The 21,317-nt window shown below is 36.5% G+C and overlaps 1 protein-coding gene across 1 annotated transcript; it reads right to left on the reverse strand.

Annotated features, from left to right (window-relative positions):
- Positions 1–911: 911 nt before the first annotated feature.
- Positions 912–21,157, reverse strand: LOC123763537 (uncharacterized). The gene is made up of 8 exons (XM_045750678.2): positions 20,879–21,157; positions 16,362–16,479; positions 15,240–15,460; positions 13,965–14,112; positions 10,207–10,467; positions 9,025–9,120; positions 5,877–5,977; positions 912–3,898 (listed from the first exon to the last, which is right to left on the reverse strand). Exons 1-8 carry the CDS (start codon positions 20,959–20,961, stop codon positions 2,812–2,814), a joined length of 2,115 nt encoding a protein of 704 aa, XP_045606634.2. The 5' UTR covers positions 20,962–21,157; the 3' UTR covers positions 912–2,811.
- Positions 21,158–21,317: the final 160 nt, after the last annotated feature.

Below are 21,317 nucleotides of genomic sequence, written 5' to 3' on the forward strand. Positions count from 1 at the left end.
TAGTGGCTGTACAAGAATGTAACAACTCTTGTATATATCTCACAAAAAAAAAAAAAAAAAAAAAAAAAAAAAAAAAAAGACATTCACCTTCCAAAAGTCTTCTTTCCAGCCAGCTATGGAACATTTATAACTTCTAGCACGTTTTTAGTTCTAGCCTTCCCAAGCTCATAATTTTTTTCTGAAGACTTTCGTGAAACTACAGGGATGTGGAAGAGGGGTAGTGTTGTGTGTGGTATAGGCCGTCTTTTAGTAAAACTTTCGTTCTGCTTTCACATGGCCCTCTAATTATATAAAAATATATGTAGCCATGTTAGTTTTCCATGGATGCTTCCTTCTCAGTATGTGCACTCCTTTTATGTCTTTGACACTTCACCCCTCCTTTTCCCTGTTTATTACCTGCTGGATGGTGTTCTGGGAGCTTGAGATATATACAAGTTGTTACATTCTGGTACAGCCACTAGTATGCGTATCGTTTCGGGCAGGTCCCCGCCATGAAGAATCGTTTTTACTCTCCAAGCCCAGGGCCTGGCTTGACTTGAGAGCTTGGTCAGACAGGCAGTTGCTTAGAGCGGCCCACATATCCACCACAGCCGGTTGGTCAGGCACCAAGAGATTACTAGATAGTTTTCTCTTGATGTCCATGTTTTTTCGGCAATATTTCTTATACTTACCGAGAGTTGAACAACTGTAGACATCTGATGTTTAGTGTTCCCTGTGCCTATGGCACCCCCGCTCTTTACTGGTTCCATTTGGCATTTTCTTTCTATCCCCAGGTATATAATTAAAGTAGTTTTCAAAGTGATATACAGTATTATAAAAAGTGTGATGGGAAGACGGGACACACTGAGCATAGCTCTTATCCCGTAACTACACTTGGGTAATTACAGTAATTGGAGTAATAATGATTTCAATAAAAGAAACATTTATTAAGAAAACTGGCTACAGTAGTAATTAATTACAATGTATTTCACACACTGTATGTATAAAATATTTAAATGTCTGAGAAAGGTAACAAATTATCTTAACAGTCCTAAAATGGTTTTGCACAAACGGGTAAAACAATTCGAATTTCTAGCCATTCATTATAAAATGTAAAAAAGGGTTCACAGTACTATACATACACTGATAATTACAATAAGTGTAATATTCAACAATTGCAATAAATGTTTGGATAACAATGCTAATTCAAGGTTAACAAAGTAAAATGAATTACACTAAGAAAAATGCACTTCATAGGAAGTTTCATAATTTCAGGGAAAAAGTGCTTGATTACATATATTTGCTGCTGATGGAACTTTATACAATGGGACAAATGTAAACAGAAAAAAATTTTCAAATTAATTTTTGAATTTTTCATTACAGTACAGAAACTATGGATATAATTTGTTCATGCCAAAATTAATAGAGGGCAAATTTACATTTACCCAGAAATAGTACAAACACACCAGTACACATTTTTCTTGAGCTCAACACCTCCCCACAACAGGCAAGTTTACATAAATAAAAATACCAAATAACTCAATGCAACTAGAATGCCGTACTTTGGCACACACTAATTTAATTTTAAAGTTATCTTGAACATAGGTCTTTTAGAACTAGCATTACCAATTTATTCTCACAATGACAAGACAATCCTTTGATTTTAGATTCAATAATACTGTATTGCTAGTAGTTCATAAATTTAATACAGTATATAGAATTTTTCTTATCTTTTTAGTTCAGCTCGCTCTACACAAGGATCCCGTTAGTTTTGGCAACACAAACTTACAACTAACATTGATTACTTCATTCATTCACTGTTCAGGTGGCAAAGGATGTTTAGAATTAAAATTCATTCCAAAAGTTTTACACCACTGTAAAATCTCATCCTAACCAACCCACTCAAACTTTCCATTTGAAGATCATGTTTTATACTCCATTTGTTACTAATAATGTGGCTTTAATGCCACACTGATACCCAGATTTTCTACACAATTTTATATTTTCAGAGGTAATTACTATATAAACATACTGTACTGCAATGAAGTGCAACACTTCTTTCAGAGCATGGATAATTCACATTAAGTAAATTACACAAGTACCATCATTAAAACTATTTTTACATTATTGGCTCAGGAGCACAATGAAATCAAGTATTTAGCAAATGGCAGCTCTACTCTGAAATTTCATGACTGGTCCCATTTCATTATATAAAACTATATTCAGGCACTATCACAACTGTACACCAAATAGAAAACTGGAATGGATTTATTTGCAAGAAATGCTCAATTGATAAAATCCTGAGCTGCTTGCATTTCACCTGACAAGATTTTATGAACACATAGAACTGACTTTACATACTAAGGCTATAGTTTTGCTTCACTTTTGTACTGTATAAATAGGGCAATGAGAGCTATTTTTTGTTTACCTTATGAATCTTAATACTGCCCAGGACAAAGTCACCCACTGTTGAACAAGGGCTGGTACAAGTCAAGTTAACCCAGTCACAGGCTCTGGAGTAGCTATCACAGACTGAAATAAGATGGGGAATAATGTTTCCCACATGGCTGGATATTTATGAGCCGGTAACAAGGTTATTACAAGCCGGTGGGCATGTAGTTAAATAAAGCAAATTAGCTTAAATTAATTAAAAACCAACCCTCTCCCATCAGTGCAGATTCAAACGCCATTACATTTCATTAATTAGCAACTTACTAAAACTGTATACTGTATAATAATTCACACGAGGAATTACAAAATTAAAATATACCGTAAGATACAGGTAAACCAATGTGGACATTCATTAAAACAAAGCCTAATGTGTAAAGAAAATTAGCTAGTAAGAAAACTTTTTATATCTTCATGCATATAAAGTACAACAACTAGGAACCCATTAGCAGCAATACTCATACCAAGAAAAAATGCAATCCATGGATTACGATAATTAAGAGACTTGCAGTGATTTGCCTGTCTGTTCGTGAGCTCCATTATAGTTGCATCAGGTGCCTGTACTTTGGTAGTGTTTCTACTGCTGCTAGTATTACTCGAGTTCTCACTTAGGTTTCCATGAGCTGAATGATAAAAATGAGAGGAACTTGCAGGAGGAGATGGAGGGTTTCTCTGTAGAGAACCATCCGAAACATGTGATGTACTGCTGTATAGAGACCGAGCATCACCTGCGACACGTCTTCTGCAATGACCGTAACTGATTTGTGATGCCGAATCAGAAGGATAAAGAGATGGCGAATAACCCCAGGTTTTATAGGCAGGTTCAGACAGAACTGATCCACGGTCTAATTCTCCATAGTGTGATCCATGGCATGAATTAGGTAAACTGTATGGCTGATGTAATTGATGTACAGCTGTGGGATTGTATGGTGGTAGCCCACTACTCTGAGAGACAAATCCTGAACTCTGGCTGGAAGAACGAGAAAGAGGATACAGGGTCGACTGTCCAGGGCATACGGGTCCTAAAGGTGGCATCACATTCTGTGAAAATTCTCGAGAAGGGCTCACAGGGTGACCCCAGTACCCCCCGGCAACCCATGAAGACTGTGTGATGTTTTTAGCAGAGAATCTCGAAGGACTAGTTTCACTCCGCTGGCTGCAATATGAATCATTAAGCTTGGGATTATATCCAGGTTTTTCAGTAAATAGTAGTTTAGGGGAAAAAGGGGTGTTGGTGCGAATTCTTAGATCATTTTTTAATGGGGTACTTATTTTCAAGCTGCTCAAGGTTGTGTCCAAACTATCAGCCAGTGAGGGATATTCAGGGATTAAATTCACAGGACTGGTTTTACCATTATTTAGTGAAGGAGAAAATGGTTGGTTTAGGTTGCCGAGATCATCACCAAGACTGGTATTCATGGTGCAACGACTGTCTTCCAAGCTACCACTGGAATTTTCACTCATCATACTCCTAGAATGAAGAATGAATGTATCAGTATCAAAATGTATACAGGAGCAAAACAAGACAGTAATAGAATATGAATAAATTAACAATTTGTTACTAACCAAAATATATATAGCAGTAAATGTAACCGACATACTTATATTGAAATAAATTTGCCAAACTGTACTTTAACAGTAGACATAATTCCATCTATATTATGTAAAACATTCCTTTATGCAGCCCCCCCTTCACATTCAGATTACTACACAGAAATCCCATTATCATGATATAGCAATGAGAAAATTCAAGAGCGTGCATCTGGGAATACCCAGTGCATAGGTTCGAATACTCATCACGGCTCCTATGGATATTCACATTATTATTATTAGAATACAGGACACCCATATATGAGATAGCACATTCACTAGCATTCTGCTTTACATGACTGTTCTAGTGTCCATATTATTCAGTTCATTTAAAATAAAACTCGAGACGTTCCTCCTTTCATACCACTCTGCTACCTTAATTTCATGTTCCAAAAGTTGTACTATATTTCATTCACGTATACAGGGATTCCATTAAAAGGTGGCTAATAGCAATTATTGACACTAACTATAACAGCTGTCTAAATGAACTCATAACTGCCAGTAATTATTTATTGCCATCACTAACTACATTTAAAAAATAACAGTACTTATTTTTTAAGTGTACTGTATAATAATTGTACACTGACCAGGAGAGAAAATATCAAGTGCTGGCAGTGACTGAACATTATCTATGTTATGTGAACAAGTTGTGTGATCATGACAAATTCTTGGCTAGAGAGAGGATGTTGTGGATCGGTTGTCACATTAATGAGGCACCAGAACAATCAAGTAAAGTCAACACATGAAATGTTAATGTGTCATTTGAACACAAATGTGGTAAAGACCAAGAATCAATAGCATCCAATACACATTAATAAGATTTCACATATGGTACAGTAATTTCAATATTTTACTTTAAATGCACATAAGCAGAGAATTATCCATCTACTTGTGCTTTTTGGATTAAAAACATCCTCGGCAATTGTCAGGATGTAGCTGTCCAGGCAAAATGCAAGTACCCCTCACGTGCACTTCAATTGAGTGAAAGGCAGAGCTACGTAACACTGCCTGGCTGCCTTCCCCAGTAATCACAAACCTGACACCAGAGGCTTGTGTGCGATAAACCACAAGAAGAAAATACAAGATTAAAAGCTTTGCCATAAAACCGGTACAAAAAATTAAAAGATATGCGACAGGTATAGATTCAGTGAACTAAAGCTAATGACATCGAAAGGAAAGTACAAGTAGTAATATGTTCATCGCATACAAGATATTGAGGGGAATAGAATATGTCGATACTACTCCTTTCCAGGCAAGAAGAATAAAATGAGGTCACAGGAGGAAGCTAGTAATACCTAGCCCCAGAAGTGTTGAGAAATGTTTTTTTGTGTGAGTGTTCAATAAGTAGAATAATTTTCAGCAAATGAAAGTGGAAGCAATCACCTGTTTCAAGAAGTATGACATTCTGGAAAATGTTGAGGTATAAATGCACCAAGTACAATAAAGTGGGGCTCTAGAGCTGGATCTCATTCCTCTAGACACATGTGACATGGAGAGCATTGCTTGGAGAGAAATTGAGTAGCAACTACATCCTCTTCTTCATAACAATCATTTTCTTAATTTCTTAATTTTGTCACAATAATATTTATATTACAAGTTTAGGAGGGTAGGTATGAATCCCTGCAGAGTACACAACTAATAACTGAATAGACGACATGTAAATGAAAACAATTTTGAAGTGGCAGCTTAAAGTGTTGGATAAAATCGAGAAGCGACCATTTCTGCAAGAAAAATTTCTAACTCAAGACTGACTTATTTAGGGGTTTATACTTTGCCAAATATGGTATGTATCAGAAATGTGCACAAGTTACGTTTAAATTAGTTTAAGGAAACAAATTTGCAATCTACGAACCACATACTTATTGCCAAGAGTCGTCTTCCTTATTTTGGTACTGCCGAAATTTCGTCGCACAAAGGATGTCAACACTGTAAAGAGCACAGCAGCTCCAGACACAAGAACCTGGAAATATATTAATGTCAGAACAAATTACTTCAAAAATATTTAAACAATGTTTCCATTATGGAAAAAAAACAATCTAGCCACTTATATACTTACAAAAATTCATTCTCTATGGAGGTTTCCATTAGGGGGCTGCCATGATCTAACAGCGTCTTGGCAATGCTTTGTAAACATACAACTTGAGCCTTCTGTTTCCATTTAACTAGCATAAAACAATAGAATACCTATTGGCCCACATGAGAGAGCTCATATATTTTATACAAACACACAGCTAGCTACGAGGAATGGCTAAAGGAGTTGAACCTTACATCCCTGGAAAACAAGTAAGGGGAGACATGATAACCACCTACAAAATTCTCAGGGGAATTGACAGGGTGGGCAAAGACAAACTCTTCAGCACAGGTGGAATACGAACACGGGGATACAGGTGGAAACTTAGTACCCAGATGAGCCACAGAGATGTTAGAAGGAATTTTTTTAGTGTCAGTAGTTCATAAATGGAACGCACTAGGAAGTGATGTGGTGGAGGCTGACTCCATACATAGTTTCAAATATAGGTATGATAGAGCCCACTAGGCTCAGGAATTTGTACACCAGTTGATTGACGGTTGAGAGCCGGGACCAAAGAGACAAAGCTCAACCCCCCGCAAGCACAACTAGGTGAGTATACACACAAACCCATTCATATATCCTTCTAGTCTAATTTTGAAACAATCAGATGCTCTAATCTGTTATGTTACCCAGTAATTTGTTCCATATATCAATATCCCTACTTACTCTCCAATCTGCTTTGCTCTTTAATAATAGTCATGCAATACAATCACTTATCATTTTCCTGTTATATGTTAAAACTTCCATAAGAAAATGTATATACAATTCTTCTAAACAACACACATAAATATATAAATGTATTTAATTGGTTAAACAGTATAGAGCAACAATTTCTAATTAAACACCAGTCTATCATTCAGACCAGCTAACCCCATGTATGAACAACAATAGTGTAAGACCAGGTAACAACACCCTGAACACCAAGAGAAGCTGCAGGGAATGTGTTATATATTATTATATTAAAAAGGTGATGCAGGAAGCACTGAACAGTGAACATTCGTCTTGCAAAAAACAAAGTGCAGAGCTTTGCAACGAAACTAGGGCCAGAATTAAAAGGGCAAACATACAAAGACAGGTTAAGCCAGAGGGAACAATCTTGCAACACCAGGGAGGAGAAGGAACAGGGGGGAATATAAGGATTAAATTCAACATACTAAGGTGAATGGATAAGGTAGACAAAGACAGCCCTTTTAAAAGAGAAAGTATGACAAAAAGAAATAATTGAAAACTAGCAATGCAAATGCCAAAGAAATGTAAGGAAATACCTGTACCCTGTACCCAACAAGTGGAATACACTGAAAGGTATAAAAGCCACCTCCATCCACAGCTTTAAAAAAAAGTACAAAGCTAATAAAGGATAAAGCATTACACCTCAGCTCCCTGTAGTCCCTGTTAGGTAAACACCAGCATGGGTTCAGGGACAGCAAATCCTGTCTTAAGAACTTTGACAATTCTATGGGGGCAACAAAGATTACACCTGACAAAAGGATGGGTAAACTGCATACTATATTCTGTCAGAAAACCCTCAATGCAGTACTTCAAATTAGATTAGTGCACAAGTTGGAGAAAGAGTAACAGGAAAGGAGCTCCAATAATTCAGAGTACATAAGCAACAGATGAGCATGTCAGTGAGGAGAAAGATGTTAGTTGCGAGACATTACCAGAAGAGCCCCAAAGGGATCACTAATAAATCCTAGCTTGTTCTTGATCTATGTAAATAACTCCTTCCTCTAAATGTTTAGCAGAAACTAAGAAACAACATGATGACCCGGATAAGCTAAAACAATGGTCCAGCAAGTAGCTAATAGTTTAACTCAATCAAGTGCAATGTAATGAAGCAGTGATAGGAATAGGGTGATGATACCTTATGGAAGATTGAACTTTGCTGGAAACAGAATGGACTACAAACTAGGGGCAAGTATAAAATCAAATCTCTCAAGAAACCCACCTCAGACATATGAATACTGTATATGCAAATTTGGCCGACAAAATAACTACCTTTAAAAACTTGATTAATTCAGTTTCAGAATTATATACCTTATACAACATGTCAGACCAATTATGTGGAATGCAGCACCAGCATTGATTTACTAAAACACACAAATTTAGGAAATGCCCCTAAGTATGCCTTCGGACTCTTACTAGAGTTGAGAGGTGCGAGTTACAAATCTAAAGGAATTAAACCTCCCAATAGAGGAGAAAAGATAAAATGGGATACAGTCAACACAAAATTTATCTGAAGAATTATTACCTGAATGAGCCATAGATATTAAGAATGTTGTGTCCATAGTAAAGAAATGACATAAAAGCAAAGACAGATTCATACACATTTTCAGAAATAATTTGACAGCCCAATCGGCTCAGGAATCTATACATTAGTCAACTAAAGTTTGAAAAGCAAGACCAAAGTTGAAGCTAAATTCATGCACACAATTAGATTGAGTACAAAGATAATTTAAATGTGATTTACAATGTGATACTGGTTATACAAGATTATACTATAAGGACAGGCTCAAAAGAATTCAACCTACAAACACTATAGGAATGTGCAGGATACCGAGAAACAAAGGGACACCGACAGACCATTCCAGTCGCACATGAGAATATATGTAGGAACTGGAAGCTCAAATGAGTTGTGGGATTTAAGAAAATACTACCTTATGAACCTGTAATACCACACTGAATGAACTGAAACAACTTACATACACAGGTTTAAATTTAGATGAAAGTCTGATGCAACATTACTGTTTCCTAAGATACATAAAAGTCCTAACTACATAGGCAAGAATCTGAAGGGTGATCTATATAATGGTGGGTAGTCGTAAATGTACACGTGGTGGCGAGATGTCCACGGTGGTGTGATGGCTATATCTATTGTTCATTGAGGAAAGTGTGGGAGGAGGGGAAGTAAGGGTTGGACAGAACAGAAAACTTGCCTGCAGTGAATTATAATCGTTGGCTGGTATGAGTCGTTTTGAAGAACACAGTGCCAACAGCCCAACCCAAACAAAACTTGCAACAGCATCAGTAATCTGTAATTAAAATAAGAAAAAATAGATATGTAATAAATATACAGTAATTAAATTTAAAAATATATAATGTTATAGGAATTTTACTCAACTTCATGGGTTGAGAATGAAGTGATCTCCTAAATGTAATACTTATGAAATTTATTATATTTTACTAATAGGTTTTCTATAACTTTTAGAGCAAAGATCATTCTAAATTTGTCTAAACATCTACTATATATGAATTGACGAGTATTTAAACCGATACTTCTGTAATATTAATTCCAACAAGAAATTTAGAACTGTCCTGTAATTACAGGACAGTTCACAAATTTTCACAAATTTCAGATCCCTTTTCACAAAATAACTGGCTACCTCGCCCCTAACTTCTCAGAATAGAGGTAACTAATCAAAAACTGCTGCAACAATCACCAATGAACCTGCATGAAATTCATTAATATTTTATGAGTGAAACCAACAACTGGTTCCAAGTTCAGTGTGAGCATTATCATACCTGCAAGTTTCAAATGGATAAAACAACGCCATTCATTACTCGATTAAACAAATTATTTCTAGCACAAACATTTGCTTATTTTATTTTAGCTAATTGCATATTTGATTTCAGATCTACAGAGTTTAATATTGTTAAACACACACACTAATAACTGCAGTTCAAACATAAACCAGCAATAGACTACTATAACTTCCCAAACTAAAAATTTTATTTGAACAACGCCATCAACATCCCATCTTCATATTTCCTACAAATCACATCAGTTTGGCACTTTTTTAACCTAGACTATTATTTAATATATGAAATAAAACACTGAGGGTTCACAAGTTCACTTTTTTTTAACTTCATTTTTTCATATATAGCCCTAACCTAATTTTGAGTTGATCTCAACTGTCCCATCAATCAGTGCAATTCAATGACTACTTTTCCTACTTTACTCTTCATATTCACCCGTGTGTCTTGAAACTCTGAAACATCCACACCTTTCATATTATCATCCATTTTCCACATGATTCACAAGGTAATGCTTATCTTGTTAAACATCTGTACATCAAACAAAAGAGTACCAAAAAGCATCATTCAAAAACAATCCATACCTGTAGAGCTTCCTTTCCAAAAGAACAAATGCTAACAAGAAGCAACGACAGTCCTGCAACAATCAGGGGTGACGAATACTTGTGCAGGCTGCCGAGGTACACTTCCAAGTCCACACCAAAGTTTAGAGACACCAGCTGTACACCCGAGTGCTGCTGCAAGTGATGCAAGTTGCACAGAAATAGTGATAGAGATATCACAATTCCCATTACATGAAGTAGATGAAGGTAAAATAGGTTTCTTTGTTGTCCACCAGTACTATTCTGTAAAAAAGTAAAATATTCATACCTATTAAGAAAGCTAATGGGCTCCTGAAAAGGTACAGTGATGCCAAAAAAAAAAACAATTCGTGGAATCCACGCCTAATCTTAAACTTGAGATGGCTGGGAAGGGGCATGATCAATAATGGTCTTGCACATAGTGTACAATCCATTTTTCTGTTTGCATAGTAGTTTTTGGACCTGTCCTTTAGGAGTAGACTCGGGCAGAAACTCCCCAGACATTTATGCTTTCAAGTACCAATATTAATACTTTGAAGTAGCACTTTAAACAGTCCTCATGCTAGGTTCAACTCATATACATTATGTAACCCCATTTAATCCCTTGAACTATTAAGTAACATTATACAGAATGGATCAGGATCATGTAGTACAATGTCAATGAAGCAGGCCTTTAGAACTGGATCGTTTTTTCTAAGACAACTAAGCACCTAATGTAGGAACATGTCTAGTTCCCCTTTAAATACACCATTACTGGTACCTATATCTGGATACAGGTACTGCCAAACAGAAATTTTTATATTTTCAGGTTAATTAAAAACTTGATAGGCTCTATTGGTCTCACACCTATCTAATGGTCGTGGAACCACAAATCTTCTAAGGGTTTACTATACACTTCTATAGTTACTCCATTAAGTTTTTATTTGATTGTGCAAATTAGGGACCTTTAGTATGTACAGTGGACCTTCCAAAATATTAGATTAAATTGTTATGGATCCAATCTGGCTTCACAAATACTGTAATTACTTTTGTATTTATAAAATTTTAGTTATTCACCCAAACAAAAATTAATTTTATTGTAAATATACATAATGGGTTTCCAACAACTATTTTCCTTAATGCCAATCTATGAAATCATTAAAAATTAATTCCACTAATTGCAAGTAATGGTATTCAATTATGTCTTAAAATGAAAGATTTGTTAATCAAAATTTAATGTAATTCTAAATGTTTAAAATATGAGAGTCTTGTGAATTTTATTTGTTACACCTTATAGGCAAGGTGTATGACAAGATGGGACATCAACCTTTCATCCCATTTCCACAAAAAATAAGCTAGTAATTGAACAAGAAATATTTAACATTTTATTTACTGTGCCTATCTCAAACATGTCAAACCAACTCCACACTACTGACACCATCACAAGAATGAGTCGGTGGAACCATGGGCCATGTCACTACAGTGACCACAGATAGTTTGCTGACCAACCAACAAGTGTACTTCAACCGAGTTCTGAGCCATGCTCAACTAAACACACCACACAGCCAGGAGCAGGTACACCTCTGAATATTGGTCCATTATCTCCATTGTTTATAACCCAGCCCATCCTCTCGAGATGCCACAACAGATAGGTTTTAATACTCAAATTGTATGACGGTTGAGACATAACCAATTACAGGCGAGTAGGCCTCTGACATCACTCCATACAGAGCCGGCACTAGCCGCACTCCAAGCAGGCCTCAGTATCTCTTGAGACCAGAGTTAGGGTAGGACCTCGGCAGGCTAGATATATACCTTGTTACCTTACTCAGTAAACTACTGAAGTGTTCTACTGTGTATATCTACAATCACCATACATCCAAGAAGGCAACGAATATAGAAAATGGTGTACTAAAACATCCAAATCATATTTTGTCCATTAAGGATTCTGCTGTCAAAATGCTATGTATTATACAAGGGGACTGTTTGTATAACCATCAGTTCATATAATTTCTCGTAGGTGATCGGCCCTTTTTCCATGGATGCAGCTGTATGATTGAGCGGCAGAGAAAAAGAGTTACCTACACCCGTGAGTGGTGGAACCAAAAATACTACAAAAATACTCTGTTAGCAGGCAGGTGAACAATGACCCATGTATTAAATATGCAAACAAGATAAGTTTTAAATGAGAGTTCAGAACCCCCCCCCCATATAGCCTCCCAAATGTGATTGTAATACAGTATTACGACTTAAAAAGTTTAATCCGTGTGCTGATCTGTGGTTCAACTAGAAGGCCAGCCATTGTTTGACGAGGGTTATCAATGGTGGCTCTAAAGGAAGACCTTAGTCAAGTAATTTCAGACATTGATTCATTACTTAAAACTGCAATGCCAAACCTCAAAAGTTGAACTTAAAATCTTTTTATAAGCCTGGCATTCATGTTTTGCATAATTCATTCTCTAACTGGTCACTACCACTAAACAAAACCAGCTGAGAAGTAGCTCAAAAACTTACTTTTTAACAGCAAGCACAATACAGGCATACCTCAGAATAAGAGTTTAATCCGTTCCTGGAGACGCCTCGCCTTCCGAAAACTTGCATTCCGAAGTTAATTTCCCCATAAGAAATAAAGGGAAATGAATTAATCCGTTCCTGACTACCCCAAAAACCCCACATCAAACTAAATTTTTATACCTAATTTACCTAATTCATCTAAATAAACCTACAAAACTGTGTTCCAGTTATTACTTACCTTGCTGTCGAGTGCTGTAGGCGTATGGAAGATGGTGAGGAGGGGGGAGGAGGAGAGGAGTTACTGTTTGGAAGGGGAGTCCCCTTCCATAATCACATCACATAACCCCATGCCTTGTAACACTATGGATACCACTTCTCTTTCTAAATTTTTCAAACCAGCCCCTGCTTGCCTTAAACTCTTTCTTATCTGCATCACTCGTTGCAGGGGTATTCTTTAGAAGGTCTTCGTGCAACACCCTGGCTTTCTCACAAATAATGGCCTCCGAAACACTATCACCCCTCAACTCCTTGTCGTGTATCCAAATTAATAACAACTTTTCCACTTCAAGTATTTGTGGTCTTTGTGCCGTTAATGTTCTTACTCCTTTTGCCACTTTAGCACCCATAATCTTATTTTTCTTCTTAAGTATAGTGCATATTGTTGATGTGGCTTTGTTGTACTGCCTACAAAGTTCAACAACACGTGTACCGTTCTCATGCTTCCGAATGATCTCTTGTTTCTCCTCTATTGTCATCCTCACATGAGCTTTCTGGCCTTTATCCTTACCACTGGCTTTCTTGGGACCCATGGTGAGATATATAATAACAAATTGTATAGACAAATCACCAAAAATCCAACAAAACACTGAAAATCCGCAAGAAGAATTGATGTGGGGGTAGTCACTGAGCGCGAGACAATAATAAACTGAGGGGCGGAGGGGCGACGAACGCGCTAGGTCGGCTGTACGCGTATCAACAAACTCGCGTCCAAACTCGCCTCCCGAAGTAACCCTCGCCTTCTGAGACAAATTTTTGGAGTAAATACACCTCGCCTTCCGAAAACCTCGCATACAGGGACAATCGCATTCCGAGGTACCACTGTACTTACAAAAATTTGATTTAAAGTACATGAACAGTATAGAGAACAGCATATGATATGAGAATAAATCTTGTTCCCAAGTCATGAAATTTGTGTAATAACCTAAAATTTAACATTTATCTTAAATAAATAAATTATATTAAATGGTACTATTAATTCTATTACTTACCGAAAAAAGTCTCGTCTTATTCTCAGATGTGAGATATAGCCTCCAAGATATAAGCCATGGTTTAAGCCAGGAATCCTGTTTGCCAAGAGTCTGGTGGAGTGTTGCTTCACACTCCCTGCAGAGGGCATAGGTCCTCTCCAATCTTTTCCTAAGGTATAAATTATTATATGAATCTTGTACTTAGAATACATTATTACCTCATTTCCCACATTCATGAGGTGGGGAGGTATCAGCCTGGAGCAAAAAGTAAAGTTGTACTGTATATTAAAAGAAGATTATACATGTTAAATCATAAACCATTAGAAATATCATTAAATCGAATCATTATACTGTATAATTCACGAAACTAAAAGGGGCATATAAATATATTTATGCCCTTCTAACAAACCGCTGAAAACCAGCCCTGTCACGTAGTCATGTGCTTCCCCACACACTTCTCTTGTTCTAATACCCCTGGGGCCATGTTTGCCTACCCCTTTCCTGACCTCCCCTCTCCTCTTTAAGGACACTTTAAATACACTAATTTCAGCAGTCATCCATTTATTCCACATGGCCAAACCATTCTATATACAGTACTCATTGTTACCCTCTACTCTTCTAACTTCATTTTCCATGTTTGTACAACCATGCATACGTCAACATTAACACTTCCAGGCAGACTAGTCACTATTCTTTGCCAACAAAGCACACTACTAAGTGCACAGTTCCCTCTTTTAGCTATTACAGGTCCCAGGGATTTAAAATGATTAACGACCTTCAGCATTTCATCATTCACATTTATTTCATACACAATTTCTATCTCCCTCTCCACAACTATTTTTTGTACACATTCACAACAAAGTCTTTTCTCACACACCTAAATAGCATTTTCTATTAGTCGACATCGATTTTCCACTCTGCTAAAATAACTATATATATTGTACCTTAACGTTAACAAATTCCAATTAGTACTTACACTAGGCCTATAACACAAGGTTTACACCCATCTAGCACTCTTATCTTGACCCCCACCCATGTACATAATAATCAACCAGGTTGACACCACACAACCCTACCATACAATGGACCTGCCACAAACCTAGCTATGATTTATAATAATAAATAATAAAAAAATTGAAATAAGCTACATGGAATGAATCAAAATTTGCACCTGTTTTTTCTAATCACATTTCTGACCATTTTCAATTAATGGTACTTATCCATGACAACTTTTCCCTACAACTATTTAAATACTATTTAAAAATAGAATGAAAACGTTTAATGGGCACTTCTTACCTATAATCTTCTATTTCCTTGTCGTAATTATCAGGATGAATTGGTGTATAATCCGCTAATGCTCGTATTTTGAGTGTTTGATTGAGATTACAGGTGTGACACAGTCCATTACCATGTGCTAAGCTTGTCTGACTGCTAGGTTTCTTTTCTCTTTGCTGTGCTAATGGGGTGTTCAAACTTTCACAGTATTGCGCAGGAATATCCCGATTGTAGTCCCCTTCCTGCATCAATCATAAAATTATACAATTATTTAAAATGTTAGTACTGTAACTTTATAATAGAATAATAAAGAATTTTTTAAAATGAATGAGACCAAGTGAATCCTGAATGTTAATTTTTTGGAGTTGAGCTGGACAGAATCATGCTGTTAAATATGCATACCCAGAGTATCTCAAAAGTATTTACAGTGCACGAACAGACTGATATCACCAGAGGAACACAAAGGACATTGTGTGAGGAGCATATGCTATGCTTTCCAACTTCAAAATCACTTTGAATTACATAGATGGTGAAGAAACTGATAGGTACTAAAAAAACTGTTCATGACTTTTGTAAGACCAAAATTGGAATATGCAGTAGTTGTATGGTGCCCATATCTCAAGAATCACATCAATAAACTGGAAAAGGTGCAAAGGCATGAAGGTTATGTAATGTTTTCATTCAAAAAATCTTCAAATACTAGCTAAATATGTTAGCAATAGTAACTAAAAAGAGCTAGAAATTGAAAGTAAAATTAATCCTACTGTCAATACCTATATTGCACTTTTTTGTTTTTATATACTATGTACTTCTTGCACTCTACCATCCTATCAAATTTCATGTAAATCTGGGAAGGTCGGGTTGGGAACTGTGATGACCCCGAGATGATAAAAAGATGCTTTATATTTAATTGAACCAACATTCAGTTTGTTAATGATATATTGTCTGATTGAACAGTACTGTACCAGAACTAGAAAAAATACAACAATATAGCTATATACTATTTTTATTGATATTAAAGCATAAAATTGTAAATAAAAATTATACAGCTACTATAATATACTAGTACTTCTGAATTAACATTCTATATATAACTTTAGCATAATGATTTTTTGTATATAAAAAAAAGAAAATGGAACTCACTTCATTAAATCCATTGTACTGTTGGCAAGAAGGGCAAATCCACCCTTCCTGGTATCTGAATTCAACTTTTGTGTCATTGTTACAGAACCAACAATTGACTTTGACCGGAAAACGTTGTCTGGAAGAGTAATTTGTTTTAAACTTCATTCTAACCTTTTAAAAATAAATTAATCAAAATACTCTGTTAGAACAGTAGACCTAAATGAGTTAAAATGGATAGGCATAAGTTTATGGGTATGCATAATTCACTGAGTAAAATTGGAAGAAAGAATGTAGAGTAAGATAATTAGGACAAATAATAAACGAGGATTTAACATAGAATCTAACAGTGGTTTGCCAAATTAAAACTTTCAGGAGAGCTATTCCACATGAGATGGACTAATTTTGAGAATGACCTATGATTTATCGTCAATCTTGCTGAAACTACGTGTAGACAGTCATGTTTTTAAATGACCCGAGCTAAATGTTATATAGAAGAGGCAATAGAGCCTTCTTGGTGTAGGGCCTTTTGCCAATATAGAACAAGAACATATGAATATGGAAACTACAGGAAGCGTATTGGCCTATATGAGGCAGCTTCTATTTATATTCACCCAAACTCAATAATATATACAAGTAACCTACACTTTGAAGAATCCATTGATCCCACATCTATTAAGTAACCATGTAATTTGTTCCATTAATCAATTGTCATCTAAAGCCAGTATTTACCCAGAACTTTCCTAAATCTAATATCAAATTTATATCCAGTTTTGCATTTTAATCTTTTGCAGATCAATTTAACACTTTCGCGCTCTCGGCGCTCAAAAAAAAACAATACCCCAGATGCTTTCGGCACTTCGCGCGCCTACGCGGTAAGACCGAAAAAGTGTACACTCTTTTGACTGTCCTGACAACAATTGAAGGCGCACGTATTTAAATTTGGTATCACTGTGTTCACAATGAAATTGTCTATAAGAGCATATCTATAAAATGCCGCCCAAGCATAAGGAGTATCAACACCAAATAAAAAACTATGCAGATCACTCGCCGAGAGCGCCAAACAGCAACAAAATGTTTCCACTCTCTTAATGGTTGCGAAGCCTACAGTTGTCCTACATCGCTAATTTTGGTGTCATTGGAATCGCAATAAAATTCTCTACACGGACATATGCATATGAATGTTTAATATAGGAAATTGCCCACCCGCAAGAGTGTGTGAAGTGGAGAGTAGTTAGCCGCGAGCGCACTGGCGAAAACACAGGGGGGAAATCATGCTTGGAAAGTTTATACGTTTCCTGACCCTACTTTTCTATGTACGTATTTCTTTTTTATACCAATGTGTTCGCAATAAAATTTTCTATAAGATGAACTGTATAACATTTGTACAAAGCATGTGTAAGAGAAGCGCCAAATATAGAACCACGTCGCTCAGTATGCGTTCGCGACAGAAACGAACGCATTGTTTTCGTTCGTTTGATGTTTGTCATGTTTATACTTGTTGAAACATTTTATAATTTGTATGACAGTGATCGCAGTAAAATTCCCTACACAGACATATACATAACACATACAAATATTTCCCATGTGTTGGATATATCAACGGCTAAAGGGAACCCACTGCCACACGCTCGCCACACCCCCAAACATACTTTGTGTATTTTTTTTTTTACTCATAGAAGTTTATGTGATATAATATTCATTCTGGTACCAAAAAAATCGCAAATAAATTCTCTACAAAACAAAAGTATCCCCATCCATTTCGGTTAAAAAATGGAATTTATAGAAATATTTTTTCGATTGATGAGAAAAGTAGGCTGTTATGCGGAATCGTAAGAAAAAACAGCGACGAGTTATCTCTAATCTAAAGCGCGAAAGTGTTAAAACCTTATTTATATCCCTGTTCATCTATTTATATACGTCAATCCTATCAAAGTTCCATGAACAATATTCAACTATTGCAGTTACATAAATATTTTATTAACTTGTACAAAGTTTTAAACTACTGTATATCAAATGTTTTATTTTGGATTTTAGGGCACTGGAATAGTGAGGCAAAGTGGCCATCAAATGACCAACAAATTTGAGCCACTTTCAGTCTACATTAAGGGGCCGTCAGTTTTTAAAAGTTGTTCAGTGTCAACCAATATTTTTTGACTAGTTGTATATGAAAAGGGCTGCAATTGTTCCAAGTTTCAGTACTGCAGCCTAAATAGAAAGGGAGATTTTAATTTGTTTATTTTTTTTTCAACGAATATTACACATTTTCAAGTGTTTATAAACGACCACACCTTTCAGATACAGTATAATCATTCTATGACACTTTTCTGTAACATTAGCATATAATAAAAGATATTTAGGAAGGGATTTTCCAAATCATCTTTAGTTTTCCTAATGCAAATAGTCAAGTTCCCCCCCCCCTCCAAAAAATGCAAATATATCATGTTTATTGCCACGTGTTTGATAATCGTTTTTGACCATTTTGGAAATTTTTTGACAATTCAATATTTTTTTTCTCCATTCCTATTTATGCTACGATGCTGAGACTCGGACCAGATGAAACCCTTTTCATGTACAACACGTCAAAAAAGTTTGATTGAAATCGAACCAGTTTTCATTTTTGGCATATATGAATTTGACGGCCCCTTAAGTTTATGACAGAAAATGACAGTAATTTGCTTATTGACAGTTGTCACAAATCTTATAAAAACACTTCTAGAATAGTTTTAACAGTACTCACTCCCACAAAAATAATCAAATTTATACCAGAAACTAAATTTTAAAACTATCTGTATTAAGGTTTGAGTCTCACCAAAAGCATATATTCAGTGTTTTGTTTTCAACATTAGACAGCTTTTTTTTTTTTTAGATCTGCTACAAGCTTCTATTATTTTTTATGCTTTTATTCAAGATATAAAATATGGGTTTAAAAATAGCTATATTTTTTCCAAGTAATTTCTTCCGCATAATAATAATTAATATATATTGTGTCGAGGGACAGGAAGCCAGAGTGTATTCATAAGCGTTTGGATTTTATTGAGCCCCCCCCCCCACCCAGGCCGAATTACTGATCCCACCCAGGATACAACCCCACAACAAGCTAACTCCTGAGTACCTACTCACTACAAGGTGAACAGAGGCATTAGGTGAAAAGAAATGTGCCCAACCATTTGCTATCTGTCTAACCAGATACGAGAAGTCTACAAGTTACTATACAGGTACAGTATTTAATATCATCAGCTGATGACCACTAAGCCTTACAACAGCCTGCTCTCTCATGCCTGCCTGATCATTTGTCCACAAAAATATTTAAATTTATGAAGTTTCCAACAACTATTTTAATAGAATGAGACCCTTTATCAAGTGATGGATATACACCAATACATTAGATACAAAACAGCTTCCTACGCAAGACATTTTGGAGGAATTCATAGCCAAAGCTTCTAATATTTCCAACAATTTTATAGCAAAATACCAAAGTTGTCATTTAGAATCAAAGAGTGAAAAAGAAAGCCTAAAGATCAATGAACTAATTTTTCTGCTGATTTGTTGAATATTATGCATTTACTGTACAAGAGGTCAATAAAGGTTTCATAACATACATTTGCTGTATACCATAAATTTATTAAAGGTTACAAATATTAGCTTGTTCATAATCAAAGTGACTTAACCCCAAGATGGTTCCCCCAATGGATTTTAAAACCATATTCAACCTAACTTATCCAAGCCTAACAGACAACATAACTGCTATATACATATTTTTGCCAATCAGAAAAAGACCTTTGTTGAACCCTCTTGTGTATAAATTGACCATAACCCCCCTATTTAAACTACCTTCTCTACTGTAACCAGTGTATTTATATTTATTTATATAAACAAAAGTTGTTACATTCTTGTAAGGCACGCACAGTATTTCCGGCAAGTCTTTAATACTAATTCCCCCCAGAATACAACCCGCCAAATCGTTTAACAAGGTACCCATTCACTGCTGGGTTAACAGAGGCTAAAGTTAAGGATTGGCGCCCAGTTAATCCTCCCCGACCAGGATACGAACCCGGGACGAGTTTTTTACAACCACGCCACGGGGACTGAATGACGACTAACTTTTTTAGTGAAATGAATTGTGGGGTACAGTCCCTGACCCCATTATGTGCCCCTGTAACCCCTGCCCCTTACAGGATGGGTATGGGGTGCATAATACATTACTGTAACCCGTACCCTTGTCAGGGTAAGGTAGGCCGATACATCCACTTGGATGGTTACCTAATGGGTTTTAACCCCCCTCCCTAACGTTGCCCAATAATATTTACGATTTTATAATTAGAAAAACGAGTTGTGTTGAACGTGTGAACAAATGTGAGCACCACTGCTAGAGGTCAACGTTGGTGGTAGATTAACACTATTTTAGAGCCAGCGGCCCAGACCAGGCCTACCCCCCCCCCCCCAATGACGTGACTGGTGGCTGACACCGTCCACCAACCACACAACCAGCCCCACCAACCACCACGGTAGGAGGGTAAAAATGTGCAATATATCACCTGATCTTGCTATAGAGCACAGCAGAGCCCGCGAAGACGCCCGAGGCCCCCGCTATCACCGGCAGTATCATGTCGTAGTCCATGACCGAGATCTGGCGATATACCCCCGCGCTACCCCCTCCCGTAACCGTTCTCTCCCTGGGCAGGACACACACACGAGCCAACACAGATTTAAATGAGTAGAGGCTCCCGCGTCGGTGTCTGCCTCACATGGCCGCCCCTCCAGCTGCCGTCCCCCCCACTGCTGCCACACCACCGTGACCACCACCCTCAACCTTCCCTTCATTCTTCTACCCTTCCCTCTATTACCCTCTTACATTATCCCTCATATTTATCCTTCTAGAACCCATATATATATATTTTCCTGATAACTTTATAGGTTTTGTGATAGTTTAATTAGATTTTTTGAGGACTGTGTTAATGGTCAGGGTTGCTCGTC

Source organism: Procambarus clarkii, chromosome 52 (genome assembly GCF_040958095.1).
Source record: "Procambarus clarkii isolate CNS0578487 chromosome 52, FALCON_Pclarkii_2.0, whole genome shotgun sequence".
In the NCBI taxonomy this organism is placed as follows: Eukaryota; Metazoa; Arthropoda; class Malacostraca; order Decapoda; family Cambaridae; genus Procambarus; species Procambarus clarkii.